General features: G+C 39.9%; 1 protein-coding gene across 2 annotated transcripts in view; it reads left to right on the top strand.

The window, feature by feature from the left end:
- Positions 1–16,211, top strand: part of aven (apoptosis, caspase activation inhibitor) — a 36,767-nt gene that overhangs the window by 18,428 nt on the left and 2,128 nt on the right. Inside the window, exons 3-6 of one of the 2 annotated variants that reach the window (XM_032542655.1) lie at positions 13,946–14,016; positions 14,621–14,716; positions 15,322–15,372; positions 15,403–15,688. In XM_032542655.1, coding sequence (XP_032398546.1) covers positions 13,946–14,016; positions 14,621–14,716; positions 15,322–15,372; positions 15,403–15,688 — 504 coding nt within the window. The remainder of the gene's footprint in view (positions 1–13,945; positions 14,017–14,620; positions 14,717–15,321; positions 15,373–15,402; positions 15,689–16,211) is intronic. The other variant, XM_032542656.1, reaches the window with a different exon arrangement.

Below are 16,211 nucleotides of genomic sequence, written 5' to 3'. Positions count from 1 at the left end.
TCATTCAACTGCATGAGTTTCAGCCTTTCTTTTGAGTCATTTATTAAGGTTTGAGCCTAAAAAAATGAGGATTTGCAGATTTTCTCTGTTTTGGATAATTGAATATCTTTAGCCCTCTTCAGGTTTTGGACTGTTGAGACTAAATCAGCAGTTTCAAGACGTCACTATGAGTTCTGGGAAATTGTTACACAAAAGACTGCGGGCTTGGACACACTATTTTGTTTATTCACTACAAAGAAGCCTTGCTGCTGAAGATAATTCTACCACATTGTCTTGTAGCCACAAGTACAATGAATGGTCATACCAACTTTATATGTCTTTAAGTGTGTCTTTACAGAGTACAAGTGTGTTTTGTGTCTTTTGAGTCAGCAGCGCCATGACTCAGTCAGTTATGAGTGTCTCCTGATGAATTTACTACAAGAACAGAGGAACTCTGGATTTCTGGAGCGAATAGATCAAACCTGGTGGCTGCTCTGGAAATCTTGTTTGGATTTCAGTGTTGCAGTGTTTGTCACATTTCATCCGCTCTTCAAAGGATTAAATCATTCATGCGTTCTGGTAGTTTGGTGCTTATTTAAGGAGATCCACAAGTTTGGCTTTATTTAGCTGCCTGTGGGTGCATAGTTTTTATATTCCTGTGTTTTTTTTAGGCCTTTTTGTAAAGAGAGAAAAACCCTGGTAATGCTTTGCTTGTGAGAACAAAATCCCATTGTTCTCTAGGGCTGTACTGATATGAAACTGAAATTGCGACACTCACATCCACAAACCTGTGTCGCGGAGTAAGAAGGCAGAATTGCGACACACACCTTCCAACTCCCAGAGTTATCCTTCCCGTCCAGATCCAATGCTACCACATCTTTAAATTACTATTAGCATTAGTCCTTTTGGTGCCTTATCCCCCTTTTGTCAAATAAATTTAGCTTGCGAGGGGGGGCGGGGGAGGGTTGAATTTGTGTGTTAGCCCAGAGTTGTTAATCGTGGTCAAAACAATAAACAGTTGTGTGTTGAATAATGTCATAATCTTATGTTACCCACCAAGAATTAGCTAATGTAATAGAATTAGCAATAGCTACTGGTCAACTGACACTTTTATAGTAGGCACCAAAGCACTTTTCCTCTTCAGTCCCTCTACAGGTTGGAAGCAGAATTGTCCATTACTGTTACCATTAATTTTTTGTCTCATATGAACAAGTTAATCACTGAAACAATTTTGGAAAGATTATTTTAAGGTACAAAAGAATCTTTGGTGTCGGGTCGATCAATATTGAAATCAGTCAATGTCAATAAGTAAGGTCTCTGTGTGTTGCAAAGTGGCATGTAATCCATGACAAAACGATGCCAAGTGGCAGAAAAAAGTTGTATTACGTTTATCTCGAGTTAACCCCCCCAGCTGGCAACAGGAAATTTGTCTTATACGGCAAACATCATCCGTATTACATGAAACTTATGTGTGGTCTACATGTAATAATGAGCCGCCTACTATATTTAACCAAGGCCATATAATTAGGCCACGCACCCTTTAAATGGCGTTTTAACCATTTTAAGATAGTCTTGTGTGAGGTATCATTGAACTCCGCAGAGAGTTTCTTCTTTATTGGGGATGGTTTGGCCCCCCCCCCTATGATGTAGCCACACCCCTTTTTATAACTTATGACACGTTTGATCTGGACCTTTGTGTGCGGCATCATTAAACTCAGCAGAGAGTTTCTTTTTCATCGGTGATGGTTTGGCATGCCCCCTTTCATAACTGGTGACCTGTTTAAGGTAGTCTTATGTGAGGTATCTATGAACTCAGCAGAGACTTCCTTTTTTATTGGTAAAGGTTTGCACAGACCCCTATGCTTTTGCCACGCCCCCTTTCACAGCTAATGAACTGTATGACTAAGTCTTGTGTGAGGTATCATTGAACTCAGCAGGGAGTTCCCTTTTCATTGGTGACAATTTTTAGATTCTCGCGCTAATGCACGGTCGCGCGCAGAGGAGCAACGCTGCTTGCAACTTTAATAAATTATATTTTGAATGTTTTGAAGTGGCTTTTACACTGACATATATCAAAGTACTGTGTATGCTCCACTAGCAGGATGACTATGCACCCCACATATTTCTTTTTGACACTTTTTGATCTCAGCAGTAAATGTAAAATATGAAAAACAACTTAGATTGTTGCCTAATAACATCCAGCAAAGTTATAAATGGATGGCTATGTCACCTGTTTCAATATGATTGATTAGATCCCAGGTAGGTAGAGCCTGAGCTGCAGCCTCTTACGTCTAAACAAGCTGCACGGCCATAAAGCTCACGTCTAATGAGAGCGAGGCTTCGAGTAGATTGGAGCTCTTCTGATACGACTTTGCAATAAACACAGCCTCACGCAATCACCATTAAATGTTAAGAGTAAATGGCTTCAGCCCTCTTTGTTTTGCCTGGTTTGTTCTGAATTTTAATTGCCATTAGAGCAGACAGTGTTTTATCAACGCATAGTGGGTTTCAGTGCTGTGCCGTGTTAAGCTAATTGGTTTGGTTAAAAAGGCGTGACAGGGAGCACGCTGGAGGTACTGTAATTTTTACAAAGAGGATGAGCTCCATAGATCACAACAACAAGTTCTCTGCAAGTCTTTGTAACATTTTTTTCTTGCTTCATTCCTTCCATGTCCTTCAGTCTTTTCCTCTCTTATCTTTCCCTCCCTTTTTCTAACATTTTCCATCCAGTCCCCTCTCTCAGTGCCTATCAGATGGGATTTGACACAATAGTAATAACACTTGATCAGTTTTTATAAGCAGCCTTTCTCCAGCTTCTTATCAAGTGAAGATCAGCCAAGACAGCCAGTTTAAAAGAGAAGTAATTGTTGAATGATCGGACGCCATAACTCTACTGCTAAATGGAGAAGGAAAAGGGGAGCGGGGAATGTGTGTATTACTCTTCCAGTCACATAAAATGTCAACATTTTACTGCAGGTGTTAGTAGAGAATGAGCAGCGGTACTGTTGCTCCTTACATGTCCCTCCTGTTTCAATCCAACAAGTCACCGCTCTAAGAAAGAAGGCTTGGGAAACACAACCCAGGACATGTAGGATTACATGTATTGTTGCAGCCCCATATTGATTAGCACAGTCCACATGTAAGTTGTCTTACAGCTCTCATACTTCTTCTCTAATTGAGGCTCTAAACATAATCAATTTAAAACCGACTTTAAAGAATCTTAACGGGACTCTTATTGAGGATAAAAGAAGACGCAACAGTTAAACGTTGGTGGCATTATTGGTCCTGTAAGGTGCATGTTGCCATTAAGAAAAGACAAGTTATAATAGTTGTTAAAGCCATCCAGATCCAGCACGTCTTATCTTCGTCCTGAATCGGTGCCAGCGCTTGACTGTCTAACAGTGCATAACGAGGGGAGAGGGGGGTGAAGATGAACAGCGGCGGGGTGAGAGGAGAGTGGAGTTGAGTGTAGCAGGAAAAGAGCAGAGCGGAACAGAAAGGCAGTAGCAGGGCCACGACACATCCCAAATATAAAAGATGAGAGCGGGACGAGCCATAGATAGCTCAGCGAAGCTGGGGTTGCGAGCAAAAAGCTGCATTTGTTAATGTGGGGTTCAGCCAGCAAGATGTCAAGAGACAGGATACCACATAATTCAGAAGTTACACAATGCCAGCCAAGCCACTTAGCACACAGCATGAGTAATGCAGTGTTTATTCACTGTGAAATAACTCTGAAGTTCACCGGCCCAACTGACGCACTTAGACAATCATTTGAGCTATGAATTGGTCTTTAATCAGTTGTGTACGTTCACGCCAGGAGCTTTACTGGCACATTTAGTAATCAGAGTAATATTTAACCTAATTCCTACTAGAGCTGTCAACCTTCGTCTATGATACCATTTGAATTTCATTTATTTTTTTTCAAATATTTGAATATTTAATTCTCAAACGCAGCATAATATTAATGTGTTCTACACTACTCAGGCTTTTGCATTGCCAACGCCACTAAAAGCATGTGGTTTTTGTTACACGTTCTGTCCACTAGAGCAGTGATTCCCGAAGTGGGGGTCGCGAGTTGATTTCCAGAAATAAAATAAAAATTTAAAAACGATTAGAAATAGCATGTTAGCCATGATTTTAACACAAGATAAAACTAGTGGATACATTTAAAATAAAACCAAGCAACTAAATAAAAAGGGAACAGCTGTTTTGATTTTCTTTCTTTCCGAGTAGCGGTCTCCAACATTAACACTACAACTGCCGGGATTCCAAAAGTAGGCTACTGGAACCGCAAGATTCTAAACTCTATAATCTGTCATGATAAATACCTAATTGCAATTTTAATGCAGGTACTGTGTTAGGATATCTTTAGAAAAACGAAATAACACCAAAATGTACAATTTAACGTGTTTAATTATACACTTGAGTTGCCCAGGTGCTTCAATAACTCATAACATGGCATAGTAGTAAAACGTAATTATTCCATTCACATCTGAAAAATATGGTATGTAAACATGCAAATAACACCTAAAAGTATTTTCTTTGAACATTTATAACCTAACCTAACCTGTCACTGCCTCCGTGTTGGTGTCTGCCGTAGTGCGCATTGCTCCTCGGACCGCGTCCCCCCCACCCCGGGGTTCGGACCGTGCCCCGCTCCCTTTCCTCCTCTAAACTCGTGTCTCAGCTCCTCTGCCAGTTGCTGCCTGAACTTCCTCCAGACAATGTCCCTGCTGGTGCCCTCCTTGGAGAGGATGTGTGTGATTCAAGCCAGTTTGAGGATGTATAAAGTTGTATAAACACGTAAGCAGCCACCGGCCATCTAGCTCCGTGTCCCGCTCCGTCCACAGAGCGAGCGCCCGGCGCTGCCTCCTGGTCCAGAACGGAGTCCATCCCCGCCGTACTCACGGTGGTAGCAGCGTTACCAACCCGGGCTTTACCTTCGGCCCATCGCTGATGCCCACAGTTGTTACTCCAGACCGATTAAAACCAACACCACGAAATACCGAATACTGTAAGGCCGAAATAGGTAAAAGGGATTTTTCTTTTTTTTGGCCTAGTGTGTAATGTATATAAAAACTATTTTAAATTAAAATATAGAGCTTTTTAACTTGCTGTGCTCCAAACATACTGCACATCCACCTCATTAGGTGAGATTAAGTTCAAATTAAAGTAATGAGTAAATTACTGTAGAATAATGTCATGGCTGTTGTGTATTTTGTGTTGTCAATATGCTCATGTTTGGATACGCCTGTAGTGCGTGCGCGGTTGCGCGCAATGTTTATAGTGGGGGGGTTGGGGGGGGGGGGGGGGGGGGGTTCGCGAGTCACTTGCACCGTTACTTTGGGGGTCGCGGGCTGAAAGTTTTGGGAACCCCTGCACTAGAGGGACTTCTAACATTAGCCTACGGCGCAATGCAAGCAACTTTGTTTACATCAATTTTCCACCTCGAGCACGCTCTGTAATGAAACATTATCTAACAATATAGTGAAGCGGGTCTGTTGTAAATGCTAACGGTGCTCGGATAGCACAATGAAGTGGTTGGTCACGCCAAGGAGATTCCCAAAGTGAAACACTTCACTCTGTTATCATAGAACGGGGTTATGTTAGGTAATCTAAAGATCTCTCTCAGTTCCCTCCATTTGTATTGCTGACATTAGTGCAGAAATAACTTAATTTAAGTTATTTATCCAAGCTAAATGCCCCCCTCCGATTCAGACAGTTTATATAATTATAAGTTGAACATCCTTTGGGTTTAAGACTGCCATTTGGACAGAACAGGCAATTTTAAGATGGACATCTTGGAATCTGAGAAATTGTGATTTTGACTGTTTTCCTATATTTTATAATCCACATTATTTATCAATCAATATAAATCCAGTGTAACTGTCATGCCCCCCCTCAGAAACTGCTTGCATATTTATTTCTGTCATTTACCACATGATCAGGAAACTTGTAAACAACATTATATAATATGTAATATCATTATCCACATCATTAACAACATTTTCTTTTCAAACCCTAACCCTTTTTAAAAAGCATTTTCGCGAACGAAAACACAAGTCAACCCAAACCGCCAGATTTTAGGCACAAAAACCTTTGGGCTCTGTTATTAAACCATGTCCTGAAGGCAAGGCAGCTTTATTCATGTAGCACATTTCGGCACAAGACAAATCAACTTAAAATGAAAGAGCAGTTAAAACATGTATAGAATATAGAAGAATATGAAAACGGCTAGAATAGAATAAGACAGGTATAAAATACAATAATAAAAGTTACTGTTCGGTGTAAGACATGGACAATTACTTGTAAAACAAATCATGAATCCAAAATTTTGGTCCCATCCTGTGTGCTGTCCGGCAGCTTAATTGATAAAGAATATGTATAAATCGCAGCTCTAGCTGACATAAAGACCAATCATAGAGGAGGGCGGACTGTTTTTCACTCAGCTTGGTGGCACGTGTGGTTTCAGGTGCAGCTATGCATTTTAAACATTGTCAGCCCAGAGCAGAGAGGGGATTTAAGTCTCTCACATCTGTTTGGACTAGCAAGAATGAAGAGTTGGCTTCACTCTCTCTTTCATTTTTCTTCATTCCCCTCTTCTTCACACACACCCTCCTTTTCTTTGTCTCTCTGTCTTCTGAAGCTTGGACAGAAGTCTCTCTCATCCTCGCCGCCAGCTGTTGCCATGGTTGTGTCATCCCTCTCTGAACTACCTGGGATGGTATTTCCATGGACACAGATCAGGTTGGCACTGGGCTGTGAGGTGTAGGAGGGAGGCAGTTTACGTTGTCAGCGGTTCTGTGTGTTGGAGACAGACTGAAGGAGACAGTGGAGGAGGAAGAGGAGGATTAGGGTCTGGGAAGATATTAACCAGAGAGGAGCAGGAGTTGGAAAAAAAGAGTGAGAACACCAGAGTGAGAGGCCACGGTTGAAGGGTAATTTCTACTCGATGTACCCTTTTAGCACAGAGTTGTTCAAGTTGGGTCTGTGAACAACAAAACAAGAGGGATGAACCCCCAGGGGAAGTCTCACACTGAATCCTGGAGTTGTTCCATTAACACCGGAGTGGACATACCATTTGAATGACATGATTATACAGGTTTTCCTGCACTTCATGATGAATTGCAAACTATTGCCTAAATGTTAAAGTGACTCTTTAATGGATCATTCTGTTTCCATGAGAGGAAATAGAAGAACTGGATCTTTTGACACTGATATTTGAGAACAGCGTGAATCGGACAACAATATATCGACTTAGAAATCTAAGTATCATAATATAATAATAACAACAATACAAACATTTGTTCATAAAGATGAAGGGCAACTATAAAGATGAAGCCTACAAATAATTTATTATTGTAATTAAAACCAATATGTTTGTGATATGGCAATAACATCAGGTCCTAGTTTTCATTTGGAGCGATTATATTCATGAAACTGTTGTGCTTGATGACATTTGTCTTTGTATATAGTAGACATAATCTTTAGATCACAATACTTCATGAAATGGGAGGAACTAAATAAGATACTAGAGTTTCATTTATCGATTTTTCTCTCTATTTTCAGTTGTTTACTTTGCTCAGCCTGTTCACATCTGTATTTAGCTTTCTATATTGATTTATGGTGCAGGTTCACTTACCTACTCTTTTGCTCGATCTTTTTTCTATCTTTGGCCGGTATATTTTTGGTGCTGCAGTAGTACGTAATACATTTAATTTAATCTACCCCCTTAGGTAGTAATAATTGTCCTTGGGTCATAAGTTCCTTATTGGCTGGACTGTAATCAAAAGATCAGCAAAAGATCAGAATTGATTCTGATCTTTTGACTATAGTCGGACCAATAAGGAACTTTTAAGGTCTGTATAGATATATAGATTTTAAAGAAAGAGAGTGTGTGTGTTTGTGTGTGTTTTATTTATTTATATATATATATTGTATACATATACACACTACCGGTCAAAAGTTTGGGGTCACTCACAAATTTCCATTGTACTCCATTGTAGACAGAATACCAGCTGAGATCAGTTGCATTGTTTTTTTAACCAGCGCAGCAGTTTTCAGATTACATTATGTGCTTACATAATTGCAAAAGAGTTCGCCAATGTTTTCTCAGTTTTTTTAAGATGATTTCAGATTAGTAACAGAATGGGCCTTTGGAACATTGGATGAATGGTTGCTGATAATGGGCAATGTAGAGATTACATTAAAGATCAGCCCCCCCACTCAGATCAGCTGGTATTCTGTCCATAATGGAGAGGAATAAAAATTTGTATGTGAACCCAAACTTTTGACCGGTAGTGTGTGTATATATAAATATATATATACACTGTATATTATAACTGTAAAATGTCTCAATAATACAGTATATCTTGATGAAAAAGAAGTAATAACAAATTTTAAGAACACTTATTAAATGGATGTTATGTATATATTGATATGTATGTATATGTAACAGTACTTGTGGACAAACTCTGTCATAGTGACGCCGTTTCTAAATCACCTCAAACATAGGGCTGCTCGATTATGGAAAAAATAACAATCACGATTATTTTGGTCAATATTGAAATCACGATTATTTAGCACGATTACTCATTAACCTTTGGGTATAATGGATAGTGTCTCATGTAAAATGTTAGTGTCTTTGGATCAGAATAAAATCTGTTTTACTACTGTGAGTCGGTTCAGCTTTACGGATATCACACGTAACGTTACACAGCTAATGAACAATTCCAGATACATAACACAATGTGCATCTCACATCACATTTTCACTCACTATGACCACTACTACTGTTATTAGTAAACATTGTGCCAAAAATATCAACAATAATGTCGCCATCAGTGAGCTTGTTTGCTGGCTAACCTAAGGAACAATCCAGCACATAGACGGTACCTTAGAATAACGTTATGTGGAACAGGTGATTTAACGTCCCTGCTCATTTTACATACCGTTTAACAACAAAACAAAATGCTGAAGGAACATTATTATGTTTTTTTCATTTTGGTGTTGAGTGGTAAAAACTAACTGGAAAAAAGTTTTAAACAGTAAGTGAATACAGCGTGTACTTCAGCGGGGGGGCAGAGGGGCCGCAGGGTTAGCTAACGTGTTTGTTTACATAGCATGCTAGCACTAGCGTAAAGAGCTACGGCAATAGTTCTTAAAGTTATTAAAGTAGTTGATAATTGTTCGGTCGAGATAAGAAGTATGGTGGGTTCACACTTCGCAAAAGATCGTGAAGGCGACCGTATCAGAGTGCCACATCCCTCAAAATGAACAGGTTGGGTGGGGAACACACAGCTGTGGCCAGGAGTTAGCCATATTGACATCATTAATTATTTGATCTTTTCGGAAGGTCTGGATCGTGAGGAGATTTATGAAAGCACCAAGGCCTTCAGTTACTTCTATAGTAATAAAGTTGGCCGCATTTTTTTTGTTTTTACTGAAGCACGGAGACTATGTCTTTTTTGAAAGCAGAGGCAGACAGGAGCCAAAGTGCTAACCAGCCTAAGCTTGTTGCTTGGGTAATGCTGCAGCAGTCGGGGGGGATAGAGGCTGTTGGATGTTTAATTTATTTTTAGCAATTTGGGGATGAAAAAATCTGAAACACATGGCAAATGGATATATGTGAGACTCTGGTAATGTATCAGGTGAATGTGCTCATTACAGGTTCAGAGTGCAGTTACTACGGGGGAGACGGGGCATGTGTGTAGAGATGGGCAGCGCAGGGTTACCATGGATAACCAGAGAAAGGTGATAACCATTTCTTAATTAGTTTTCTGTTTTTTTTCTCTCTAATCTATGCTTTAAAAAATGTGGAATATTGGATATTTTTACTTCTTCATGAGGTTAAAAATGATTCAAATAAACCAATCTGAAAAGGGAACTTTACTCTTTGTTAAACAGTTCATAGACACATGCAACCTGTGTAGATGTTTTGCATTGTGTTAAAAGATCACAAGACAAGCCAAGATTGGAAACCACTGCTTTAATAAAATAAAGATATTAGTGCATCAGAAGTCCACGTAAAGACGGAATCTTTATCAAGCTAATTAAAGCCTTTATGTCAGAGTGCTCCGATTGATCGGTCACTGATCATTGTCGGCCGATAAAGGCTTTAATTAGTTTGAATGGTTGGTCTCCATAAGGGCCGATTAGATGACACACGACTCGTGAGATTTTTTAATTTTTTTTAATTTTATTTTTTTTCTTCAAAGTATGTTTATTGCTCAAAACGTCATCAATTATTACAGGCTGTATTGGAAATAACAAAGGGTAGCAGGTTTGACATTTCCTTGCTTTTTTTAACAGAACAGAAACACATACATTCCCACCCATCCCCTCCCTCCGTCACTCTCCGTCATAAGTAAAATAAAATTAAAATAAAAGGGGGAAAAAAGGGGGGGGTAACTACCATTGGCTCAGGATAGATAGTTTGCATAGGAAAGGTGCGGGTCCCAGGTTTTATGAAATTTCTTCAGGGATCCTCTGACAGTGTGTTTGATTTTTTTTCTAGGTGTAAGAATGACAATACATCGTCTAACCAGGACTTTGTGCTAGGCGGCTTCGGGCTCTTCCAATGTAGCAGTATCTGACGTTTGGCTATCAGAGCGGTAAATGCAATAACATCAGCTTGGTAGCTGACTCGTGAGAGTTTAAGTACACTTTAAGTTTGTGTAAATTAACAACATTTACATTAGGACTGTGTTTATTTTGTAATAAGGCTTATTTAAGCTCTAAGCTGTTTAAGGTGTCTTTCTAATAGAAGAAGTGGACTGTTGAACGTTTCCTGTCAATAAAAGTAAACAATTCCCAATACATTATCGTCTGTTAATTTTAATACATATAAATTAAGACTATTAAAATGAATATATGATAAATATAGGACATGATGAATAGAAGGCTTCAAATAGACCTGGTGATCGGTATCAACCAATACTGCTTCCAGCAATCAGTGATCGGCCCCAAAACTCCTGATCGGAGCACCCTTCCATTTATTAGCCGATATTTCTTTGGTAACATGCTTTCAAACAGGTCGGGGTAGTGTTTATGAAGCCATTGTGACATTTGAGTTTCATGTTACTTCACCAGGCCTCATCGTGTTCACCTGATTGGATCTTCCTTGACTTTGTCACCAAGTTAATGGTTCTCTGGTTCCTTATTTGAAGGAGAGGGGCTCAGGACATTGTAAGCAAACAACGTCACCAGTCTTGTGGATTAGGTTTAAGATTTCGATTTCGCTGAAAAATTAGTCAATCTTCCCGATAACAGACCCTCGTGCGCCCCAACATAAAGTCACCCAACCCCTTAGCCGTCCCATAAAGCTGACATTTCCATTCCCTTCCCTTATCCGCCTGCCTCACAGTCATTGTAACCTCGATAATGCTTCTATTCATAAACGATCTTTTCTCCGGCTGTTTGACAGCAGGGATCCCGCCATGCTGCAGCCTCTTCGTCTTGACCCCTTTTACTTTCCGTAGAGCCAGGCAATCAAGGACAGTTGCAGATGGTGCTCCGCGTCTCCACCTGAAAGGCCCGAGTGTCTTTCTAATGTAACAAAACGAGAGGCTGTGCCTGACTGCAGCCACTCCGCCCGGTCTCCCACCGGCCGTCCATCTGTGTGTGACAGACGGAGCACTCTGCTGTGCTGTAACAGAGCTGCCAGACCTGCACGTTGTTCAGCATCAGCATGCTTTGATTTAAGCAAGCCCGTCCTCATCCCCAGCCTTAAATTATGTATGTAACTGGTTATTAAATACATTTTCTTTTAACAGTACTTTACTGGCTTTGGAAATTGCTTACCAAGGCACTAGGATACATAGATGGATATATATATATATATATATATATATATATATATATATATATATATATATATATATATATATATTTCTTGATCCCAAAAAATGGGAAATTATGATGTTACAGCAGTACATGTACATTTGTCACACAACACAGAATATAAACATAAATGATATACTAGTAAAAAATATACATACATACAGTATACATGAAATAATAATAATAATAATAATAATTGGAATAAAATATAAGAATAAAACATAAGAACAAATATTTAAATATATACAGGATGGGAAAACAAAATGTGCAACTGCTTAAATGATATGCTAAATGTATGCTAAAATGTAAATGAACCAATTGTGCAGGTTGCCCTTAGTGCAGAATGAATCCTGCAGGAGACTCATCCATACTGTATGTACATTTTTGACATACAGTATTGTACGACAGATGTGAAGCTACAGCCCGGAAAAATTTTGGAGGGAAAATACATTTTAACAATCTCTTGGGGCATTTGTGCCCATTGTGATTCCATGTACTTTTTTTTTTTTGTGAGTTTCTTTTTTTTAATCCACATTTAACATTTAACGTTTTCAATTTTGCCCCAATCCACTACAGTGTTGCTCAGATTGCTCAAGTTTACTTTATGACTTCAATTCAGTCATTGTTGCAGCTCAGACCTTTGTCTCTCTCTTTTTTTGCTGATACACCTCCGTGGATTGGCTTGAAACCTTGTTGAGCTGTTAGCTAGTAGAAGCAATGCAGCTTTTCTTTGTTAGCCAGGACATAGATGTTGACCAGCATGTTTCAGTTTTGTTTCCATCGCAAAATATATACATATAAATAATAGGAAAGCAACGGCACCACAAATTGTAATTTCTACTGTTTTTTGTACAGATTAAGAAGTGAGCATCAGAGGTGCTGGTAGACATTTTAGTTTTTTACCTTGCACAGAGCCAGGCTAGCTGTTTCCACCTGCTTCCTGTCTTTATGCTAAACTAAGCTCATCCCAATGTCAAACATCATGTAGCGTTCAAGTAGTTCTTCCTTCTGTGTTCTAACACAGAAAAGCTTTCTCTTCTTCCTCTGAAATGATTCACATTCACCCGGTCATTCCACCCGGAAATACACCACTACTGATTGGCTGGTTGTGGTGGAAGCCACGTCCACAACACGAGGGGTTTTAACCGCGGTGCTTCACGTCTGACACTGGGCATCCTTGTCGAGCAGTTTGTTCTGGAGGTGTTGTGTTTGACTCAGCACTCCTCGTACATGGTTTCCCTCTGTACCAAACACGGGTCTCCTCTGGAAAGTTTTCTCATTTGATCATCTGTGTCTAACAGCTCTGGAAGCCGACGTCTCCGCCCCGACGTGTGCTGCTGCTGCTGTTTGTGCTTATTAATAATCCGGCCTCAGTGCCCTTGTAGTTACGAGAGCCCTCAGCAGGGCTTAAAGTATTCCGGCACCGTGCCAGATCTCCGGCGTGCGGCCGTGAGGAAAAAATAAATAAATTTTGGGAACTTGCATGCAGTTTAATATTTTCGAGTCAAATGATTTCACCTACCAATAACACGAGAGGAAAGCAGCGCTAATTACCGCAGAGCTTGAGTCAATGTAGGATTATCATATTATGATCATATTATGGCAATATGAAAATCTACATTGATTCTTAATTTAATATATGGTTGGAAGATGTCAAAATGTATCCACAACTTTTTACTTCTTAAAAATGATGACTTATAGTATTGTGTAATGTAAGGACTTTAGCTGTTTTCTGTAATGCGTGCATATCGAAACATTACACTGTGGGTAAAAAAAAATTCAGGCTCAGGAATTTTTTAACTTTAAGCCCTGCCTTAGCCATTTGATATTTTGAAAAACAAAGCCACATGTTTACCCTGCTTTCACTCTCCAGCTGATCAGCTGTTCACACAGAGATATGGATTTCTTTACAGAGAAACATTGCTTTGGCATTTCAGACATTTCAAGCTTTGGTGTGAAGGCCACTCGGATTACATGACCCTCGAGTTGTCTTTGAAATGAAGAGAAAGGAATGAACTAAGGGAGATACGTGTGGTTTGGATTCCAATGAACACAGACAGCAGTCCTGCAGGACGTTGACTGCAGTGGGCAGATGTCAAACCCTGTCCCTGTGTGTCTTTCTCAGGGGATTCGTTCACTCAATTCCGGTTTTCAGAAGAAAAACACTGGGAGATGGACTCGTCTGCAACCAGTCAGGTAAATCTATATCTTCCTCCCAATCTGCAGCATTCTGCATCGTTTCTTTGTCTTTCATGGATTTAACCCACTTTTTAAGTATGAATCCCTCAAACAGGCATTACGTCAAAATGCACAACAGTTAAAAAAGCAGAAAGAGCTAATGTAGCATTGTTAGCTCGCTAGCGACAAGTCTGTTCGTTGTTGGGGCCACGTTAGGCTACACTGGAATATCTCAACAACTATCAGACTGGCACCAAATTCTGTTCAGGAACTCATGTTTCCCAGAGGATGAATCCTACAGACCATTGGCTGAAGGATGAATCGTTTTCATATCAAAATCTAGATATGAAAGAATGCAATTAGCTAATCGAATGGGAATATTTAGTTGGTCGTTAGCATAACATTTGGTTTAAGACGTTTTCACTGTGACAAGTTTAAAAAACCCTGTACGAAGAATCAATCCCCCAATACTAAAATTATAGTTTGACTTTTGAATTTATACCCTGATGAAGATCCTGTGGGCTTAAAATGTGGCTGTAGGTTTTATATTCTCAGGCAGTTTTCTTTAAACTTTGTGGATTCGGTTAGTTTGAGACACACTGACTCTAGAGCTGCTCTGTAGATGTCGTCCGTGTTCGTGGACCTCCCGGCCCTCGCTCAGGTCCTTCAGGGGGTGCCCCTCCATCAGAGACTGGACCTGGAGGCCGAGCTGCATCAGGTAGGCCGTCTGTCTGCGTCTTTACTGGAAGAACTCCAATTAAAACTGGTCTAACGAATTTTGGAATTTGCTTGCAGGTTGTAAATGTTTTTTTTTTTGTTTTTTTGCGCTGAGCAATAATTCAAAATGATTTTTCGTCTTTCAATGGAATCATATTGGGATTGTTTAGACAATTACGTTGTCTAAACTGATAATAACAAGCACATACTAACTCAATTTTCCCCCAAAAATCTGTTGTGAAACATTTTCACGGAATATCATTTGAAAAATTGCAGATTTCTAACATTACAACATTTTTAACATCACTTTTTTTGAGCATGCATGTAAACCTAGTCAATATATAGCTGGGGGGAAAAATGTCTCTCTATAATTTCTCTTGAAACTGTTTACCACATTATTGATAATTATTCACCTAAAATGTCATTGTAGAAAATAGTTTATGAAAACACAAATTCTCAACCTTTCAATATTGTCGCAGTATCGATATCGATGCATTTGGTCAAGGACAGTGTGATATCTGATTTTCTCCGTATCGTCCAGCCCTTTGTTGATAAACTCACTACAGGCTCTGTGTTTCATTCATTTTTACACCAATCCTGTTTCAGGTCTCTACTCCAGTGGAGCTGCCCACTGTGACCATCGCCCCCAAACCGGAGGTCCCCAAACCGGAGGTCCCCAAACCGGAGGTCCCCAAACCGGAGGTCCCCAAACCGGAGGTCCCCAAACCGGCCCCCTTCACTCCTCCGTCTGCACCTTTAATAATCCCCAGCACCAACCAGAGAGTCCCCGTGGTTCCAAACCCCGCGTCGGGCTCCGACTCGCAGGTTTCCTCCAGCGCTGCAGCGCCGCCGGAGGATGACGATGGGGACGAAGAGCTGGACCAGCTGCTGGGTTTACAGAAACCAGTCTCGGGTGTTTCAGGAAACCAGTTGGTCCGTGTCGCCGACGAGCAGAGTGCAGTTCCAGAGAACGGTGAGTCTAATCAGCACGTGTTATCTGAGAACTCAAATATATTCAAGTTCAACATTTTGGGAAATTTGTATGTTTGTTGTGCGAGTGTTAGAAGAGAGGATTGATTCCACTCATGACTGTGCAGAACATATGAAGCTACAGCTAACAGCCACTTAGCTTAGCATAAAGCCCGGACACCAGGGGAACCAGCCAGCCTGGTTCTGCCCAAAGACAACCTACCAGCGCCTGGAAATTCACTAATCAACACGTTATATTTTAAGTTGAGGTGACATTTATGACAAATGTTTCAAAGCTTTTTTTGACAAACTATACCATTTTTTTTTAAAAACACTATACTATGATTTATTTACTTTTTATAACATACTATAACTTTTATTTCCTCATTTGACAGACATTTTCTCTTTTATCATACTATATGCTATGACTTTTTTATGACATACTAGGATTTTTTTCTCATTTTTATGACCTTTTTCAAAAACTATTTTATGACATACTATGACTTTTCTGATATATTTTATGACAT

Source organism: Etheostoma spectabile, chromosome 18, assembly GCF_008692095.1.
Source record: "Etheostoma spectabile isolate EspeVRDwgs_2016 chromosome 18, UIUC_Espe_1.0, whole genome shotgun sequence".
In the NCBI taxonomy this organism is placed as follows: Eukaryota; Metazoa; Chordata; class Actinopteri; order Perciformes; family Percidae; genus Etheostoma; species Etheostoma spectabile.
The sequence above is the reverse complement of the archived record's forward strand: the minus strand, read 5'-3'. Positions and strand labels throughout refer to the sequence as shown.